The sequence below is a fragment of the Etheostoma cragini genome, chromosome 18 (genome assembly GCF_013103735.1).
Source record: "Etheostoma cragini isolate CJK2018 chromosome 18, CSU_Ecrag_1.0, whole genome shotgun sequence".
Classification (NCBI taxonomy): Eukaryota; Metazoa; Chordata; class Actinopteri; order Perciformes; family Percidae; genus Etheostoma; species Etheostoma cragini.
In genome coordinates this window covers 11,194,473-11,212,229 of record NC_048424.1, presented here as the reverse complement: position 1 = coordinate 11,212,229, position 17,757 = coordinate 11,194,473, and the positions used below count along the sequence as shown (strand labels likewise).

Here is a 17,757-nt window from a genome sequence, read left to right as displayed (position 1 = left end):
ATCAGTTTAGGCCTAGTAAAGGTGAGGTTCTGTTGTCCTACTTCAATTATCAAGTTTGTAGATAATACAACCTTGTTTCTGAGTTTTGAAAATGAAAGTAATGTGCCTCAGCTGAAGAAAATATTATTGCACAACTTATGTCACTTGATAGTTCTCATGCCATGACTGGGAGGAGCAAATACAAGGACTCATTTCACTGAAAAACATGTGAGATATTGCACATCTCATGGAGTAAAAACAAAACAAAATGAAGACATGCTTCTTATAGTTAGAAAATAAAATTTAATCTATTCAGGATAACAGAGTCATACATAGCAGATACAGGTCCAGTAGAGACATTGAAATACTGCTCAGCTGAAAAGATTTCTGCTTGTTTTCACAGCTGTTTGACAGCGCAACATGACAGACACAGACTGAAAAGGTTGAAAAGACAAATCACATCAAGTGATTAACAGGCATTTCATATATGTTTATGTATACAAAGCAGTATAAAACAAGTACAATAATTGACAGACAACAAGTCCAAAAAACAAGGGTGTAAACATTTTGTGTATATGTGCTTTTCATGACGCCAGCGTCACCACAAATCGGATCAACCGGTAACTGCCATCGTCGAGGCAGGTTATAGAAATCAACATTACAAAAAAAACCACTCTACTCCGTCTGGTGTACTTCTATTGGGTATTGTATCCTAAAAACTCTACACCTGTATATTTCAGCTAGCATACAAAGGAAAGCTGCAGAACACTAAGCCTTTGTGGGCCTCTACATTGAAACAATGCCACACAATCTACTCAGGGCTTTTGTAACAGAGCACCATATTGATATTAGTGTGTTTCCTCAGCGTTGTTTTCAGTCGCACTCTACTGTTTCCATTGGTCCCTTTATGTAGAGATGGTTGAAGTAACAACTAGGCACAGCGGGTGTCAACAACAACACTTAATGTGGAGATCAAACTGGGTATTTCCAGTCTTCCAATGGACAGAGCCAGCTCATGTAGCAGTACTATGGATGCCCTACAACCTTAGGTCTTTGGGCAAAGTATCCAAAAGTCTTCAGCTTGGAGCTTAAGTGCTTGTTTAGAAATGTATTGCCAGTTACATTTTTGTTTAAATGGCTGCCACGGTGGTGCCAGTTTGGGCATCAGGGACTCCACGTCCTGGTTTCCTGGTTTCACTTGGTGTCGGCGGACAGCTGCTCCAGCAGGGGGTTGGCCTCGCTCTCGGGTGTTTTGACGCTGTCCGTCCTCACAATGCAGGTGGGCCGGTGGAGGTTGAGCATCACCATTAGCTGCTGCCTCTCCATACGGAGCTCCTCGATCTGGGCCTTTAGGTCGGAGTTCACCATCTCCAGACGCTCTGATTCCTGGACAGAGAGGTTGAATTATTAGATACTACTTTTTTTATCACTTCTGAAACCCCTGACTTGTACAGTAATCGTCGTTGTTTAAACCAGGCTTGTATTAGCCTGATTGTGTTAGCTCTGAGTGGGTATGCATGGCTTAAATCAGAGTTTCAGGCTAACTTAAGTCAGGCTTTTTTTGGTTAGCTCTCTTAGATGCTCTGCTGCTGCCCATCAGTATGCAGTGCTGTTTCATAAACTCACCCGTTGAAGGAAGTCAGTCCGTTCCTTCTTTTTGTTTCGGCATCGCGCTGCTGCTACCTTGTTTTTCTCTCGTCTCCGTTTCCTCCTTTCCTCATCTTCATCCATCTGCAAACACAATGTATTGTTAATATAAGAAACAGGCATTATTTGACTATTTTATATGAAAACGACTTCCTAAATTGTATAAACCAACAGTGGTGAACACCTAGATGGGAGAACAAAAAAAGTGTTCTTGTTGTGAGCTCTAGAGGGGGCAAAATTCAACTTACAAAATGACCTATACCAATTTATCATGCCCACATACTGTAAATTTGTCTACTTATCACTTTAATCTAGTTTAAGGTGAGATATTTTAAAACGTCAAAGCCCCATAACCAATGCATCTACAACTACTGACAATAGTATTTTATAGAATAGAGATATATTATTTGTTTAATACCAAGCCTGCTGTTGGGACATTTAAATTGTAATTCATTGTTAAATACCCTTTTTATGAGCAACTAGCACCGAGGATATAAAATCCCTTCAGTCATTATAAACTGCTCTCTTTCTTTCATTTCTTTCCTTTCATCACTTCAGATTATGAACATAAATCAGAGCGTCTTGCATGTGACATGTGAAATTAATCTTTTGGTTCTTTACTGAGAAATGTCAGCGGGAGACTGATATCCTTTTTTAAAGAAAATGCTTTGATAGAAGGCTTTGAAACATCCTGGATCTAATACCATCCTTCTTCTCTCTACCCTCAGACTCAATGTAAATATCTCACACACCCTTATTCTGAACTATTGTCTTTTCTATTCAATTTTATTTATAGTATCAATTCATACCAAGAGTTATCTCAAAACACTTTACAGATTGAGGAGGTCTAGACCACACTCTTTAATTTACAAGGACCCAACAGTTCTAGTAGTTCCCTCCAGAGCAAACAACAGTTTGACAGTGGCGAGGAAGAACTCCCTTCTAGGGAGAAGCTCTTTTTTTCTTTTCCTCTCCTCCTCACCTCCGTTTTAATGGCGAGCGGCCTCTTCCCCAGCCTTCCGAGGAAATGTAACGGGGACAGCATGGCGCCCAGTTGGCGGAAGTCCGCCAGCTTGAGCTGATCAGTGAGTGTGGTGGCCGAGATGCCCGCCAGCGGGCCCAGGCAGGGCAGGGAGCCCGCCGCCAGCGAAGGGTCAGGTATCTGTCCTGGCATCATGTCCGACCCGGCCACCACCGCCGCTATGGGGAGAGAGCAAGGAACAATTAGGCCATGTCAGTGTGTAAAAAGAACTCGCTGACAAGGAAAAATGTTCAACTTTTTCAGTACATGCAGTTTGTTGTAAAGATTTTTAATTTCTTTGCTTTTATTTAAACTTTTCATTCTCTGGTCGTAACATGAGGCTCATTCCACGATAACATTGTAGCCATCCGACAGTATCTTTTATCCCTATTGCGCTCTTAAAGTGTTGGCATTCCACCCACAAAAAGATTAATTTACTGTCTTCTGTCCTTCATCAAACATCTCTCTAAAAACAGGTTGCTGTTTCCAAGAATGCGTTCAAACATTGACAGCTTTGACAGCTGTGTTATCTTCTCAGTGAGCAGCCGGTGAAAAAACAAACTTCACACCGTCGGCAGATACACACTCATCTCTGTAGTTTCACATGCAAAGGGAAGCCATGAAACCATTTGGTGTGATCACATAAATTGTGGGCCATCTTCTACACTTCCACACTAATAATTTACTGAGATTTTTGTCCAAAAATGTTGATTCGGTTTTTGTGAAGACGATTCAAAGGGTATCAAAAGACCTTGTGTCAAAACAGAGCGGGGGTGCATTCCACCGCCACCCTCTTTCAACAATATTGGGTCGTTCAGCAGGGTTGACCACAGCACTTTTTAATGTAATCAGGGAGGAATGAGGGACACAGGGGAGAAAAAGGAGAACATGTGCAGGCCTAAAGGAAGTGGCTGGAGAATTAAGACGTCTCTCTAATTACTGTAAGACCGAGAGTTGGAAAACTTCTGATGGCCAAATAAAAAACAAATGTTACAGATGGGAACAGTGAAACATGAGCCGACCATACCCTGCCCATCCCTGCAATCTCTGAGGAAGGGCAGGGTTAGACTAGTGGATTTTTAGAAAAGACAAACAAGAAATTGTTTCTCTAGTATTTATGTAGAATAATACACACTTACAACGCGTGTAGTAAAGTTAAAAACAATACATCTAGTAGCTCAAAGATAGAGGCAAACATTCAACTGCAATTACACATTTTCTACTGATGAAATGGTATACTGAATAGAAACTGATTTAGTTTTTGACAAAATCCCTAAATGACTGATGCAACTGACCAACTGTCACGTCAATAACTCTGCTGACAGAACATCAGCTAGGATTACCCGCTAAACCCAAAGCTACGAAGAGTTTTTAAAAGATGGATGATATCAGTGTGACTTCTAAATAGCAGCATCTGCCTCCAGAGGATTGGGCCGAAGCTGAACCTCTAAAGGTTGAGCACAAGCCGAACAAAGCCCCTCTCATATGGAACCCACAAAGACAAGTATTGTGAGGTGCTGCGGAAAAAGCTGACTTTGCTGGTGGGTGACTAGCTGACAGGCCGACTGTATTGTAAGTTAAACCAAGTTATTCTTTCTTTGCTGCTTTTTATTTTTATTTTTTTGGCAGGGCTGAAAGACTTGCTCTATTACAAAAGTCATAGAGGAGGTAATGAAAAAAACAAGGTTATGTAACTCTATTCTAATGTACTCCACCCTGGTAATGGGCTGGTCTCAAAGTGTTTTCACAGTTGGACTGGAGTTTACTGTCGAGCATGGTGGAAACCAAATCTGCCCATTTTTAGCGAGAGGGGATCAATTCTGAAACAAAATAGTGGTGCTTCAATGCGAAATGATTTAGACTTTTGCGACATATCTGTCACATCATGCTTCATTTCCTTTTTCCTACCGTCTTGTCAACATTAGAACTCGTAGGTTTAACAATCAGTAGGCACAAATGAAGGGGAATTTTGGTGCGAGATTACTGCATTTAGTGTCTAAAATTCCTTTTATTAATTAACTAAAACATACGGAATTACAGACAAGTACGTTGACTGTCACATCTCCACACTACTTTTGACCTGTTCCTTACCACCTCCAGCCTGCATGATTTATTCGCTTCAAGGACAAGTTAGTGTGTGGAGCCAGTGTCCAATGAGGCATTTTATTATTTAAATCCTGACAGCCCCCTCCCTCTTTCTCTCCCTCTCTCCCACTGTATGTATACTTCCATTTACACTGCACTTGGCAGCAGCCTGTTGTTTTTGCTGGAGAGGAAAAGAACAAGACAGCCCTGGTAAAAATCTCTCTCAGACAAAATTCCCTCGCTTTCAAACTCCCTGGTGAGGTGGAGGACTGAAAGGTGCCAAGGCCTTTTCTTTCTGCACAGAGGCTGTCTAAGAACACAGCAAACCCATATGGCAGCTAATCCGGGGGTGAATGAGAGAGGGCTCTTAAATAATAGCCAGACAATAGTATACATTATTGTTTTGTGACTGAACCACTGCATTCACTAATAGTCTTATTAGTCTAGACTAATAGTCACTAATAGACCATTGGATTAAGGTCCAAATTTCACATCATATCTGTAACTTGTGACAGAACAGCCACAGGAACTGAAACTGAAGGAATGAGGAATCACTTTCAGAGCCAACATGGAGTCCAATATCCAAGTTGGCCAGACACTCGGAACTGGTTTACAGACCCAGATTTGACTCCGTCCTTGACAAAAACATTTTCTCAATGGAAATGGACACTAAAAACAATTCAGCAATAATCCCATGTTATGTCTGAGGCTGGCTCATGTGCAGTACATTGTAATGCAAGCCTGCTCGGTCAGACATCTTGCAAGGAAAGCCCCCATTTAATGCTATGGCTTGTTGAAGCATGCCGCTGAGACCATCCATCCACTCACACACGCAGAAATACTACAGTATATAAACATGCAGTACATCAACCTCATATTTGTCTGCATGACATCAGATCACACAAATCAAAAATCTAACAGAGGTAGTTTGGCCAGCGGCCTCCAAAACAAAGGTGAAAAGCCGTCTGCAGCCAGGCGCCTTCAATTATGAGACATAAAAGTGAGTTACACGCCATTGCAGACAATTTATAGTGCTGTTGTAAACTCAAACACTTAAAAGACTTTTGACGCGCCTCGCTTTTGAGTTGAACTTGACTTTTAAGTTGAGTAGAAAGTTTGTTTTATATTTGAACTGTTCCGTCTCTTTCAACCTGCCACACAAGTGTCTTGAAATCCCCCTTGCAAATTCAAGCCTCGAGACATGAAACCCTAAAGAACTCATCTGTAAGAGACAGGGAAAGTAAGCTGAAGCATGTCTTGCACTGCATAATTATACTCAAATGCATGAGTCAAAGTGATTTTTACATTTTTCTAAAGAGGGGTATTTTTCTCCTTCATTTTCTGTCAACAGCAGCCTGCAGCTGAAGATTAGCGGTCAGCGTTTGATGATGCAACGCCACTTCTGTGCTTTTGCAGTCAAGCAGAAAAGCCAGTGCCACAGCATTTAGGCCCACACTAACCTCAAACAAAGACACCTACACAGCCCAGCATCGCTGCCTCTCAGGGCTAACTGAGGGGGGGACTAGCTGAAGCCAAGGGCGGGGAGCGGAAATGTCACTTATTAGGTATGAAATATAGGACCAAACTCAATGCAGGTTCTGAATTCAGCCCAAAACTAATCCAACTGCATGTGAGCCACAGTAGGGAGAACTCGGGAGTAGTTTGACTCCGGATAGGAGAGGAAAGCTCGGGAGACTTGAATAACTTGCATAGAAGCATTTAATGAATCTCGATGAAGCAGTACAGTTCAACCGCAATGTAGTGTCACGTCGTGCAATCCCAACTCTGAAGTTCCTGTCTCTCTGAAGGAGTTTGTAAAGTCATGCCTAGACAAGATTAGAGATAACCAAATGAGTTCCTTCTTCATTCATCTATGCATGTATGAAAATGCTATTGGATCATTTACAACTCTTCTTATCTACGTAACAAGTCACAGTGTTGTAGGTACCCCAGATCACATGCAGTACATTCATCTGTGACCATCTGCGTCAAAGAAAATCTTATCCAGGGTTTCTATGTGTGCGCCACTACTGCAGTTTGCGTGTGAGTGTTAAATGCGTGTATTTGTATGAATGCGAGTGAGTGAGTTTGTGTAAATATGTGTATGTAACTTTCTCCCCAGACCATGATGGGGATGAGAGCGCTTGAGGTGGCACTGTCTTGTCGTACATCTACGGACTATCGGACAGTTACGTCTCCTGTCATCTATGGAGACAGACATGAACTACTACTCTGCCTGAGACAGGTTGTGACCCCCTGATGTCATGTTGGACACTGTCCTGGGCAACCACTGTCTGAACAACTTAAACAGCATGAGTTTGTAAGCTGTACATTCTACCAAAAGCTGTACATAGCTGGAAGTGCGTGAGAAGAGTGTGTGTGATCATGCAAGAGTTTCTAAATGTGATGTGCAGGCAGCCACTGTGTCTTAGTATATGTGTCCATTTCCTGAGAGCAATTAACAGTGCTTAGGAATTCAGCCCCTTACCTATAGGTGAAGTAGAGGAGTGCAACGGGGGTTACAGAGGTTTTTTCGAAGGCTACACATTGCCTTTACATACTGTGGCTTTTTAAAAAGGAGCCCACCAACAGCAAAGCGCAACTATTGTGGTGACTGAAAGCAGGAGTTAAAAGTATTTTGCTTGCTAATTTATCTTTTCCTGGGACACAAAGTTAAATATTTGTGCTGCCAGACTACTCAACTTTAAATCACTTAATCGTGGCATTACGGGAAAGACATGCACACTTTCCAAGATTCTATTTGACCACTTTTTGTCAGCATACTTTATCAAAGTCTAATTTTGGACTATTAAGGTATTGCGCGGCCCACACAAGCTCAACTCTTTCAAACAGCTTCTACAGCTCTAACTCCACACAAACGATGAAAGTGAACAATGCGCGCAAAGGCTCTGGCCAAGGCATGCTCTCTCAATCTGTGGCCAAGGTCTCGGCGATCATCATTACCGTCTGCACTCAGCCTGCTGTGTTGAGTTACAGCCTTTCGCAATCCTCTGAGGAAACCAGGGAATTTGGCACAGACTTTCCTTGAGGACGGGACAGTCCAAATATACAGTATCAACATTCCTCTTACCCCTCATTATATTTTCATTGGACGGACAAGACACAGGCATGAGAAGGAGAGAGACTGTAATAATGGCTGTTGTACTGCGGTCAACTCCAGCCATTAAACTCAGGGGTGACGGCGTGTGGGAGTGGAAGTGATTATCACAACAGAAAATAGGATCTCTTTTCATTTCAGCTTTCATTTCTCTTTTGGCTCTTCTTATAAGGTAAACAGCTGCCACGGATAGAAGGAACCTTTCAAAATGAATCTTGTGAAGATGACTAAACCTTCCCAAAGCAATTTAATGCAATTATGAACATTTAACCTTGCAATATCGTCAATGATGATGAGACCCTCAGCTGCAGAGATAATCAGCTAGCTAAATTTCCCCTCACAATTACAGTTTGGATGTCTCAGCAGTGAGTGAGCTGGAGTACAGTGCATGCAGAGGATATCAATGAAATTACACAAAAGAGCAGTTTAGTTTAACTATTGCATTTTATTGTAGACTTCAGCCTCAGAATTAAAAAAGGTTCAGGAAAATCAAAACACAAAGCACCTGCAGATATGCACAAGCATGAGGACTGTGGCTGCCTTCATTCAAACATTACTATGTGATCATTGGCTGGATTCCTGCTTGGCCTGCTTCATGCCATTCAAACAGTCACACATCTATATTCTGCATCTGGGTGGTCCTGGTTGAATTATTATATTGTTACTATTTTTCTCCATGTTGCAAATCAGGATTAGACTTTGCATGGCACTGAGCTTTGATTTAGCTCAGACATGGATTAATGAATCAAAATACTAAATACAGACAAAAGCCATTTCAAGTGTATGGACTTTACATATATGACAAACCAAGGCAAGTTATTTATAATCCCTGACAATAAGGTATTGGCCAACCAAGTGCGGAAAGTCTGATATATTGCCGCCTGTTGAAGCGATCATCGTTATTATGTAACATGTGGTTGTCACTTAAATGCTGTTTTATACTTTGTCCTCTGACATTTCCTCATCTGCCCCACGCCAAGCACATGCTTACTCTAAACAAGCCCCAGTGTCTGTGTGTTCAATCCTTTTGTTCATCTTAAATGAATGCAGGCAACACACCAATGTTTATGTTGACATTCACTGACAAGACTGTTTTTTGTGCAAATAGAGAAAACTAGCTTTGAGTCCAAAAGGAATTCAGCTAATCTGAAAAACATAACCATCTAGAAGAGTTTTTACTGTGCTCGTTAAAAAAATAAAACACTGGCTTAATGTCTCTACTCTTGGTTATACCTTTGGACATTTGCTTCCACAGTGTGCATCTAGTCTGTCCTGACACACTGTTTTTACAAACCATGTGGAAAGGCTGATGGAGTCTACAATGTGATACTGAAAATGTGACACACACAGCAGTGAATAGCTGCTCCCCCCAGCCTTAGTATCATTGAGCTTAGCTGTTGCATAGTTGGCTCGCTCGCCTGTAATGCGTCTGCTGTCTATTCAGTGTACTGGGGTGCAGCTTGGCAATTCCAGCTCTCCAGAGACGCACTGGAAGGCATTTCTACTTAAAATAAACTGTGTGCGCCCACGTCCAACCTCTCAGCCCTGTCGGCCCTGCGCTGCTTGTCGGCTCGCCAGCCCTTCCCCATTAATCCGCGGCAGCCTTCCATTTATGCAGAAACCATCCTATGGATGTGCCCTGGCAGGCGTTGGGACATTTAAACCCTCTGCAATACACGCGCGTTCATTTAGACACACGCAAACACAGATAAAGGCACAAAGGAAACATCTAAAAAGAACAGACAAATAGTTTCCTGTGAATGGCATGTAGTTGTACGGGTGAGCGTTGCACCAGCTGAAGAACATGCACTCACTATACAGGAAAACACTGAACCTATGAACCCCATGCACATGATCAACCCCTACCCGTCATATTTCCCATTCCACGATTGGCCTTGAACCTTCAGGCCAACAAAAGGCATATACCTAAAGCTGGCCAAGATAAAGTTACTGTTACACAGTGCCGTGTAAATCTTTTAAAAGACCCTGATGTGGACAAAAGGATGATATTTCACAGCTCATCAGAACACCACCAGGGAAACAAAGAATTGCTGTGGTGATCATGAAGAAATCTAATACTGGGGTCTTTTTGTAGTATGCAAATTCCCATGTGAGGCCTACACACACACACACACACACAAACGCACAAAGAGTTTCCTTTATCTAGTGCAGTTAAACATACAGAGCATGTGCACTATGATGGGCCAAAGCAAAGATTAGCCTACAAATCTGAGCTCACATTCTTTGCTGTACTCACATGCTGTCAAACAAACATCACACTTCATTTACATAACTTGTGTTTTTAAAAGGTAAAACAGCTATGCAACATGTTTTGAGCAGCAGAAGGAAATAATTGAGCATCACTGATTAATTCAATCTAAAAAGGTTTTAAATGCACAATACTTACTCAGAGAAAACTTGTCAGTTGTCTTCTGTCAATGATGCAACAGTGTTTGGACGCTGTAGAGAGGTAATACATTTATTATTATCATAGTATAAGTGTTATGAGAGCTCAAACAAACACTTGATAATCAGTGAATAGTTGACGTGAATTATGGAGCAAAAGTGACATTGTCTAGTTCCTGTTTACCAAATTTAATAGTGTTCTTTTTTCTGTTATGTCATTGGAAATGTAATAGCTGAAGGCATCGCCTTGGGCTCTGGAAAACTTTGATGGGTAGTTATTGCTTCACATTATTATGATTAATCAGCCCCAATTGCTTTTCTCGGTCTATACCAAGTGAGACACATTGCTATCTTACGGTCATTTTGTAAATCTGGTATTATTAGCTCATGTATCTTGCAGCTGCATGCAAAGTGGTGACTCTAATAAAGAGTTGGACAAAGGTAGATGAACTGGGCGAGCTAGTCGATTGTAATGTAACAGTCTAGATAAATTGTATGATTGTACAGCAAAAACAAAGTGTAATTAACATGTGTCTTAAACGTTAAAGTACAAAACCTTGCAGAGTCCGTGCAGATTGGTGCACCAGACTAGCTTAGCTTGCAGCTCCCTAGAAACCCCACAGTGTGCGGCGTGTGTAGCGTTACATAATGTCTTCACCATGCTAACCGCCACTTCTGTTAGGAACACTGAAATTAAGACTCCCGAGGTGAAAATACCTCTAGTCTGACACAAGCTGGTGTGTAATGTAACTTAGCTAACGGGTCTGTAAATAAGCTGGTATGCGACCGTTGCTACAACAGCTGTAACAACAACGTATTTAACACAACAAAGCACGACAACTTGAAAACTATTAAACAGACTTTTTTTTTTTTTACAGCAACTAAGTAAAAATAAGTTCTCATATATTAATATTAAATGATACAAAAACTCGTGTAACAGATAAAATGCAGCGTGTTGAGTCTCTTTACAGCGTGGTGAGAAAACTGCAAAAATGTGCAGGTATGACAAGCCTGTACTAACATTTAGCTAACGTTAAGAACTAGCACAAAAACAAAAGAGAGGAGAAAACCATAGCAACATGGTGCATGCAGTCTTAACGTTACCTCTTGTGCGTCCAAAAATCCGCAGTAAGAATGTGACGGTGCGGGAGTTAAGAGTCGGATGCAGGTTTTGGGACTAACTGAAGCCGTTGCATCAGCCCGTTTAAGTCTTGTCTGTGAGAGCTCAGGAATGCGGAACTGCTGTCCCAGACGTAAGCATGGATGAAAATAATGTAAGAGGAGGGCTGAAGACACAGAGGTTTGTTTGCTCCACCCCTAGCAACCAAAAAATATACACAGCCTGGATGAGAGGAAAGTTTCAGCTAGTTAGAGATACAGACATGGAGTAAATACACGCCTCCAGCCATAAACGAGTCAATAAATACAGTTGGCTATAAACACACAGTCGTCTTAGCTGCCGGTGGTTTATTATTTGACTGTGACAGGTGATAGTGCAAAAATTGCCCCCTTGCCAACAATAAAATGCTTCACAAATATATCAGTTCATTATGCATATCAGGTACATCATGTATAACCGATAGGTATCAAAATACTTCATTACAAGTAAAAGTCCTGAATTAAAATTTCACTTATGTAAAAGTACAAAAGTAGCCTACTATCAGAAAATGTGGCCATCTTAAAGTATCAAAAGTAAAAGTAGGCTACTCATGCAGAAACACTCTTTTCAGAGTGTTACAATAGCCTAGCCTATATTATTAATAACATATATTTTCCATTTGTTATTACTTCCTTATGAGTTGCCAATTTCAAATACTTTATATGCTGGTGAGTTTAAAAGTAAAATATTGCACCATGAATTCTAAGCTCACCAACTGTTTTGTTTGTAAAATCTTAATGTGAAAAGTTATTATTGCTGTCAAATAAATGTAATGGAGTAAAAGAACAATATCTCACTCTGGAATGCAGTGATAGAAGTATAATAAGATGGGGGGGGGGGGGGGGGGGGGGGGGGGGGGGGGGGCTTTGGTGTGTGGTGTGGAGGATTGACACAGGGACACTTTCCCCAGTAGCACATGTAGTGTTCATTAGAGTTAAATTGCATTAAAATCCCTCCGAACATACTATGTGTGATTATTATAGCATGTATGTGGCTTTATTACTTTCAGAAGATGTTTAACTGCTTTGAAACTCCAGGATATGGAAATTAGCCATGGGCTCTTCCGGGGAATTTACATTGTCAACAGCCCATTATGATTCCTGACATCAAAAGTACTCAAATAAATCGTGCAAGTGACAAAAAACAACTAATTTAACACCTGCTATAGAGTTCCAAATCAAATAGTTAGGGTTTAAATCTTTACGACATGTTATGTTCTTATTTTCCAATAAAGAGAAGAGTACTCCCTTCCTGTTTGGTGCCTCTAGGCTAATCACCTTTCAGCTATGAGAAAAATCTAGGGCAAAAATGAAAGTACAGAACTGGAAAATCTTATTTTTACAACTGTTATGACACAATTTGGTTGTTTTTCTTGTACTTTCATCCTGTAAGTTATTTGTCCCTCAAAGTTGCATTCAGATGTCTGTGCATATGTATTCCTTTTAATTCTATCTATTACATATACGTATATGACTGAGAGAGAAACGCACCACTGCTTTTCACAGATGTATTGACAGAGAGTGGACATCTTATTATTTCAGGTGGTAGAGGAAGTTAAATGCTTAAGTAAGTAATGCAGTAAATCTAGCAGGGTTCATACATGTAGCTTTAGCTGCTGTGGAATCTAATTTCATTTTCTCTACTTATTGCAACTGTTACTTGATTTATAACGCATAATAATTAAAATAAACAGGCACAAAACCACGTTGAACTATTTCTGATGGAGGTTCCAGAAAATTCCAGAGAAATCTGATTCTGAACGTATCCTCTTGCTGCTTCCCTCTAGTGTGGTCAGTTGTAACTACATCCCACTGGTCTGCTCTAATAAAACTGAAATATGTATGTCTGCAAATTTTATGGAATGAAGTTATACTCTTAAAACAACCCTCACAAATATAATGCTAAATTGCTTTTTTTTTCTCTCACTCTATCTCTCTCTCTCTCTTTAATCTTATTAATTTTAATGTTTTAAGTTGTGCATGAGTATAATGGATTGTTTCACATAGCCATGTAATTGTTCCAAAGTCTTTACTGAATGTAAACCTGTATATTGCTTCACAAATATCAATACCAGTCACAACTTAACTGCAGTATTATCCAGTAATAAATAAATGTGGGTAGTTATCTTCAAATTGCACTAAAATATAGTTTTTTAGTAATTATTCAAGAACAACCCATTCATCCTGTGCACCTTTTTTTTAAATCATATCCAGGGTTTATCATTGCCATTATCTGAGGCTCAGAAGGGGTTTACACAATGCCGTCTCAACTGTTCCACCTAGAACAAGCAGCCAAGTTATTAGAGGCTCACCAAAATACCCTACTCTGTTCCTTTTTTTAGATTCTAATTTGGTTCCGCCGTGATTTATGTCTCGCATCTGAGGGGAGGTCGGGGGGACGGTGCGTCACAGTCGCTCTTAACATAGATGACAAATTTTAGGGGAGTTAATAAAGCAGAACTGAGCCAACAAGCAGACAGATTTCATCAAACTGGAGGGTCCTGGAAATTTGTAGCCGAGACAGTAAGAGGTTTTCCCTTTGCAGGTGTAGCCTTTCAGCTGAATTCCTCTGTGCCTGCAGGAAAGCAGCCAGAAACGTCACTCAGTACATTAACACATATGGTGCAGGTCCATTTGGCTCTGTAAGCCTTTTAAAGGGAAGTGTCCCTGCCAAGAACAATACACTTTGATAAGGACACTGTGAAAAAATATACGAGTCTGGATCTGCTGACCAAGTATGCAGAGCATGTTCATTAGATCAACCAAAGTGTTTTAGGAGTATCATGTAATGTGTAAGAATACGCAAACATGACTAGAAGCACTGCTGTTATGTCTGTGAATAAGAACAAGTGCAAGTGGTTCCTTTGTCCTGTTTAAGAGTTCAGAATCATATCTCAACACACGGATGAAGATCTTTATTTTTCTTTGTTCCAAGCTTCCAGAAAGACTTTACATTAACGCATATTCTTCATGTTCCATCAGCTGTCCAAATGATGAACGGAGACGGAGATCAGTTTGTGGTTTTGCAGCATTGCCACACTCAGGCAGAGTTCTTGCTGTGTGGGCATCAGAAGTCAAAGTCAAAACAAGGAAACAGTTTTTTTTTGCACCACCAAGCATGATGTTCTTGATGAGGTGAGGTTACTCTTCTGTCTCTTCATTTTTAGACAGGCGTTTGCACACACGTTATGAAATGTGATGCTAAAACATCAGCTTCTGCTTCATACTTCACAAAGTACACTCTTGTTAACTATTCAACAAGATGTAAACACGTCGGTCATATTTTCTATTGTCATTAGATTAGAATATATTAGAATTATTTATTATATTTTCTTCAAACCGATTAAAATCTGTAGGCTGAGTTTAAGTGTTTTGTCGTAATAGTATCCAATATCACATCTCTAAGAAATACCCACAAAACCAGACACCTCCAGACACAATCCTGACTCATCGTCCACCGCACTGCAGACAGTATAGACACACTTTATTTTTATGCATCGCTCAATTGAATTCTCTCCCTTCCTTCCTTCCTTTTTTTTTTTTTTTTAAATAATCTCAGATGGTTGTAGAACATGTCAAAAATGTATTTAGTAACCTGTTAAGAAAAAGGCTATTTAAAACTGTATGACAGATGTCCTATATATTTTTTATAAATACAGAATGATATTTCCCCTTTTCTGAAAAACGATTGTTTAGAAGCAAATCTGATTTTGTCTTAGTTTAAAAATCAAACTTTTATAAGAAAAAAGGAATACAATCAGTCATACCATATGATGAATAAAATCAGTGTCTCAACTGTAAAACATACATATTTTAATATAAAACGTTCTCCTTATCACACAACGCGACATTCCTGAGTTTTTAACACAAAATACATGCTCTTTTTTATGAATTGAATCGTGATGTTCCTGTTTACTCCCATCAACTCCATTCACCGATATCAAATCAATCACTTAATGCACCAATTGCTTGCGGCATTGACTTTAAACCCTCTTCATCTTCATCTCCCTCTCACAACAACAGGCTGTTTGAGGAAAAGCTCCCTGTGTTATTGGTGCTGTGATATTCACCGGTAACATGTAATAGTATCAAAGTCTTTAAAAAAACAAACATTACTTTGTATAATGAAATGAAATCCTTGCAGTTTTATACATGTCAATAACTTAATGGCACAGACAGTAGTCCTAAAAAATATACGAGTCATTTCAAAATAAAGTACCAAATATGCACAAGATCATTTTGGATGTGTTCATGTTCGGATTGACACCATCTTTGACACTGTGATGATGCTTTCTCACAGCGTTACTCATGTCAGGTGACCCAGTCTTCCCAAACCCGTATGACATTGATTTATTCCTGTAAATATAGCACTTCCTTGGGAATATCACAGCAAGCATAAAACCGAGTGGTCAGGAGGTGTATGAGGATGAGATAACAGAGGTGGAAACAGTGAACACACAACAAATAAGGGAAAGATAGGAATCTGTGGCAGTGTGAGACATATTACAGAGTGCTGATCATGCTGGGTGTTAGCTCATCCGGAAACATTACTGCAATAAGCTAACTTTTCCATGTTTTGTATTTTATTAATTAGTCAGGGCAAGTCAATGCTGCACAGTTCACAGTTGTTCAAGGTGCTTTAAAAGCACACAAAAACATAAAACAATATAGGTGACGTGTACACTATGAAAATACACAAAACAAAAAGTATGGAGGCTAGACTAAGCTCTATCAAATGGAAACTAAGTGGTGATGTAAGTCCATATTCATGTTTGTGTGATAAGTGTAGATTTTGGTGTATGTCATCATATTACTATCAATAAGTAACCATTATGGACAATTTCCTAATTCCAAAGGCAGTTCAGAGCTAATTCAAAACCAGCAAAGGGTAAAGTGTAGCTAAAAGGGCTTTTCATGAAACACATTTTGACATGCCATAGTAGGAAAAGCACATGTTTAAATAATAAAATTGATGTTGGCTGAATTCCATTTAGCTGCTTCAAGTCAAATACTTTTTTCACTACATTTATTTGACAACTTTACCAGACTATTAGGCTACTTAATATATGTAATTAGTTTATGAAATACAATGGATTCTTCTTTACCCAACAACATTTACATGAACTAAAAGAGTTAAACTTCCACCAGCTTCAATATGTAAATGTTGCTTACACGTAAGATCTTACATAACACATTCAAGGAATATATTAGGCTATACAATAATCTAACCATTGATGGAAGAAGTAGTCAGATAGTCACATTCTATAAAAGTAGCAATAGGCTACAGTGTAGCACAACTCTGTTACAAGTAACAGTTTACTTAAGTAAATCTACAAAAGTAGCCCAATAGCATCAAGATATAGGCTAAATAACAAAAAGTAATAGGCTAGCCTAGTACTTAATACCAAAGGGCCAATTTCAGAATAATGTTTGTTTTAGTATTGCCTACTTTACTACATATGCTGATGGAGAGCTTGTGAATTTCACCATGGGATCAATAAAATGTGTTATTTTAAAACTTTAAATCAAGCCATGGAGGTCATCATTACTCTGGACATAATCATATGGAACAAGTGGACCAAGACAGAGAGCTGTTGACAGGCCCATCCATCATCACTCTAAAATAGCCGGGCACCAAGACATCACGCACACATGCGGTTGATAAAATGAAGAGATCAGTTGTTTGATGCTTGACAGTGCTCGCGCTGACAGTAGCTCCCCCTAAAGATGAAAAATGCATAGGCCAGCTAGTCAACAGCCTATAAGTGCATCCACTGCGGCGCTATTGCTGCCGTGAGAACTAAATTCCCTTTATGCTGTTCCCAGAAAGGCTTCGGACCGTTAACTACACCACTTATCATCATGCACGTGATGCCCGCTCTGTAACTGACGAGTCTGTTCGTCGCTAAACAGCTCCGCTGTTTCTGCTGCTGCTCGCTCCTGCATCGAGTTTTTCCGGTAACATTCTCCGGCTCCGAAACATGACACCCGTCACCATGGAAACAAAACAACTGCAATTACCCAAATATGGTCAACGGAAATGAAACGAACTAAGCTACGGCAATCGCGTGTTGACGTCACGCGCAGCGAGCACTGCGCTGCTGCTGTAGAATCGGATTCCCTTGACCGTGACAACAGAGGAGCCGAGAACGAGCTGTGAATAAATAATTAACCCGTTTCTGCTGCTCCCACTCATTTTAAACACGGTCGAGTCCCCGGTGCTTGTGCTTTATGTAATCGTCAATCCAAAATAGGCTCACGGACATTTTTATGGACACAGCTGAAAATATGAATAGGCTATTCCTGAGTTCGTTCTTCTTGACGCTACATTTTCTTAAGATAT

At 40.1% G+C, this 17,757-nt stretch overlaps 1 protein-coding gene across 1 annotated transcript; it reads right to left on the bottom strand.

Annotated features, from left to right (window-relative positions):
- Positions 1-265: 265 nt before the first annotated feature.
- Positions 266-11,561, bottom strand: LOC117961616 (jun dimerization protein 2-like). Its single transcript, XM_034900417.1, has 5 exons — positions 11,361-11,561; positions 10,258-10,310; positions 2,609-2,826; positions 1,606-1,710; positions 266-1,365 (listed from the first exon to the last, which is right to left on the bottom strand). The coding sequence occupies exons 3-5, from the start codon at positions 2,801-2,803 to the stop codon at positions 1,174-1,176; spliced, it is 492 nt and encodes a 163-aa protein (XP_034756308.1). The 5' UTR covers positions 2,804-2,826; positions 10,258-10,310; positions 11,361-11,561; the 3' UTR covers positions 266-1,173.
- Positions 11,562-17,757: the final 6,196 nt, after the last annotated feature.

Excerpts from the sequence above, each read along its gene's own strand:
- LOC117961616 (XM_034900417.1), bottom strand. The coding sequence starts at position 2,803 with ATGATGCCAGGACAGATACCTGACCCTTCGCTGGCGGCGGGCTCCCTG. Across the intron at positions 1,711-2,608 it reads CGCTCGCCATTAAAACGGAG|ATGGATGAAGATGAGGAAAG; the intron begins GTGAGGAGGAGA and ends TTGTGTTTGCAG. Across the intron at positions 1,366-1,605 it reads GGACTGACTTCCTTCAACGG|GAATCAGAGCGTCTGGAGAT; the intron begins GTGAGTTTATGA and ends CTCTCTGTCCAG.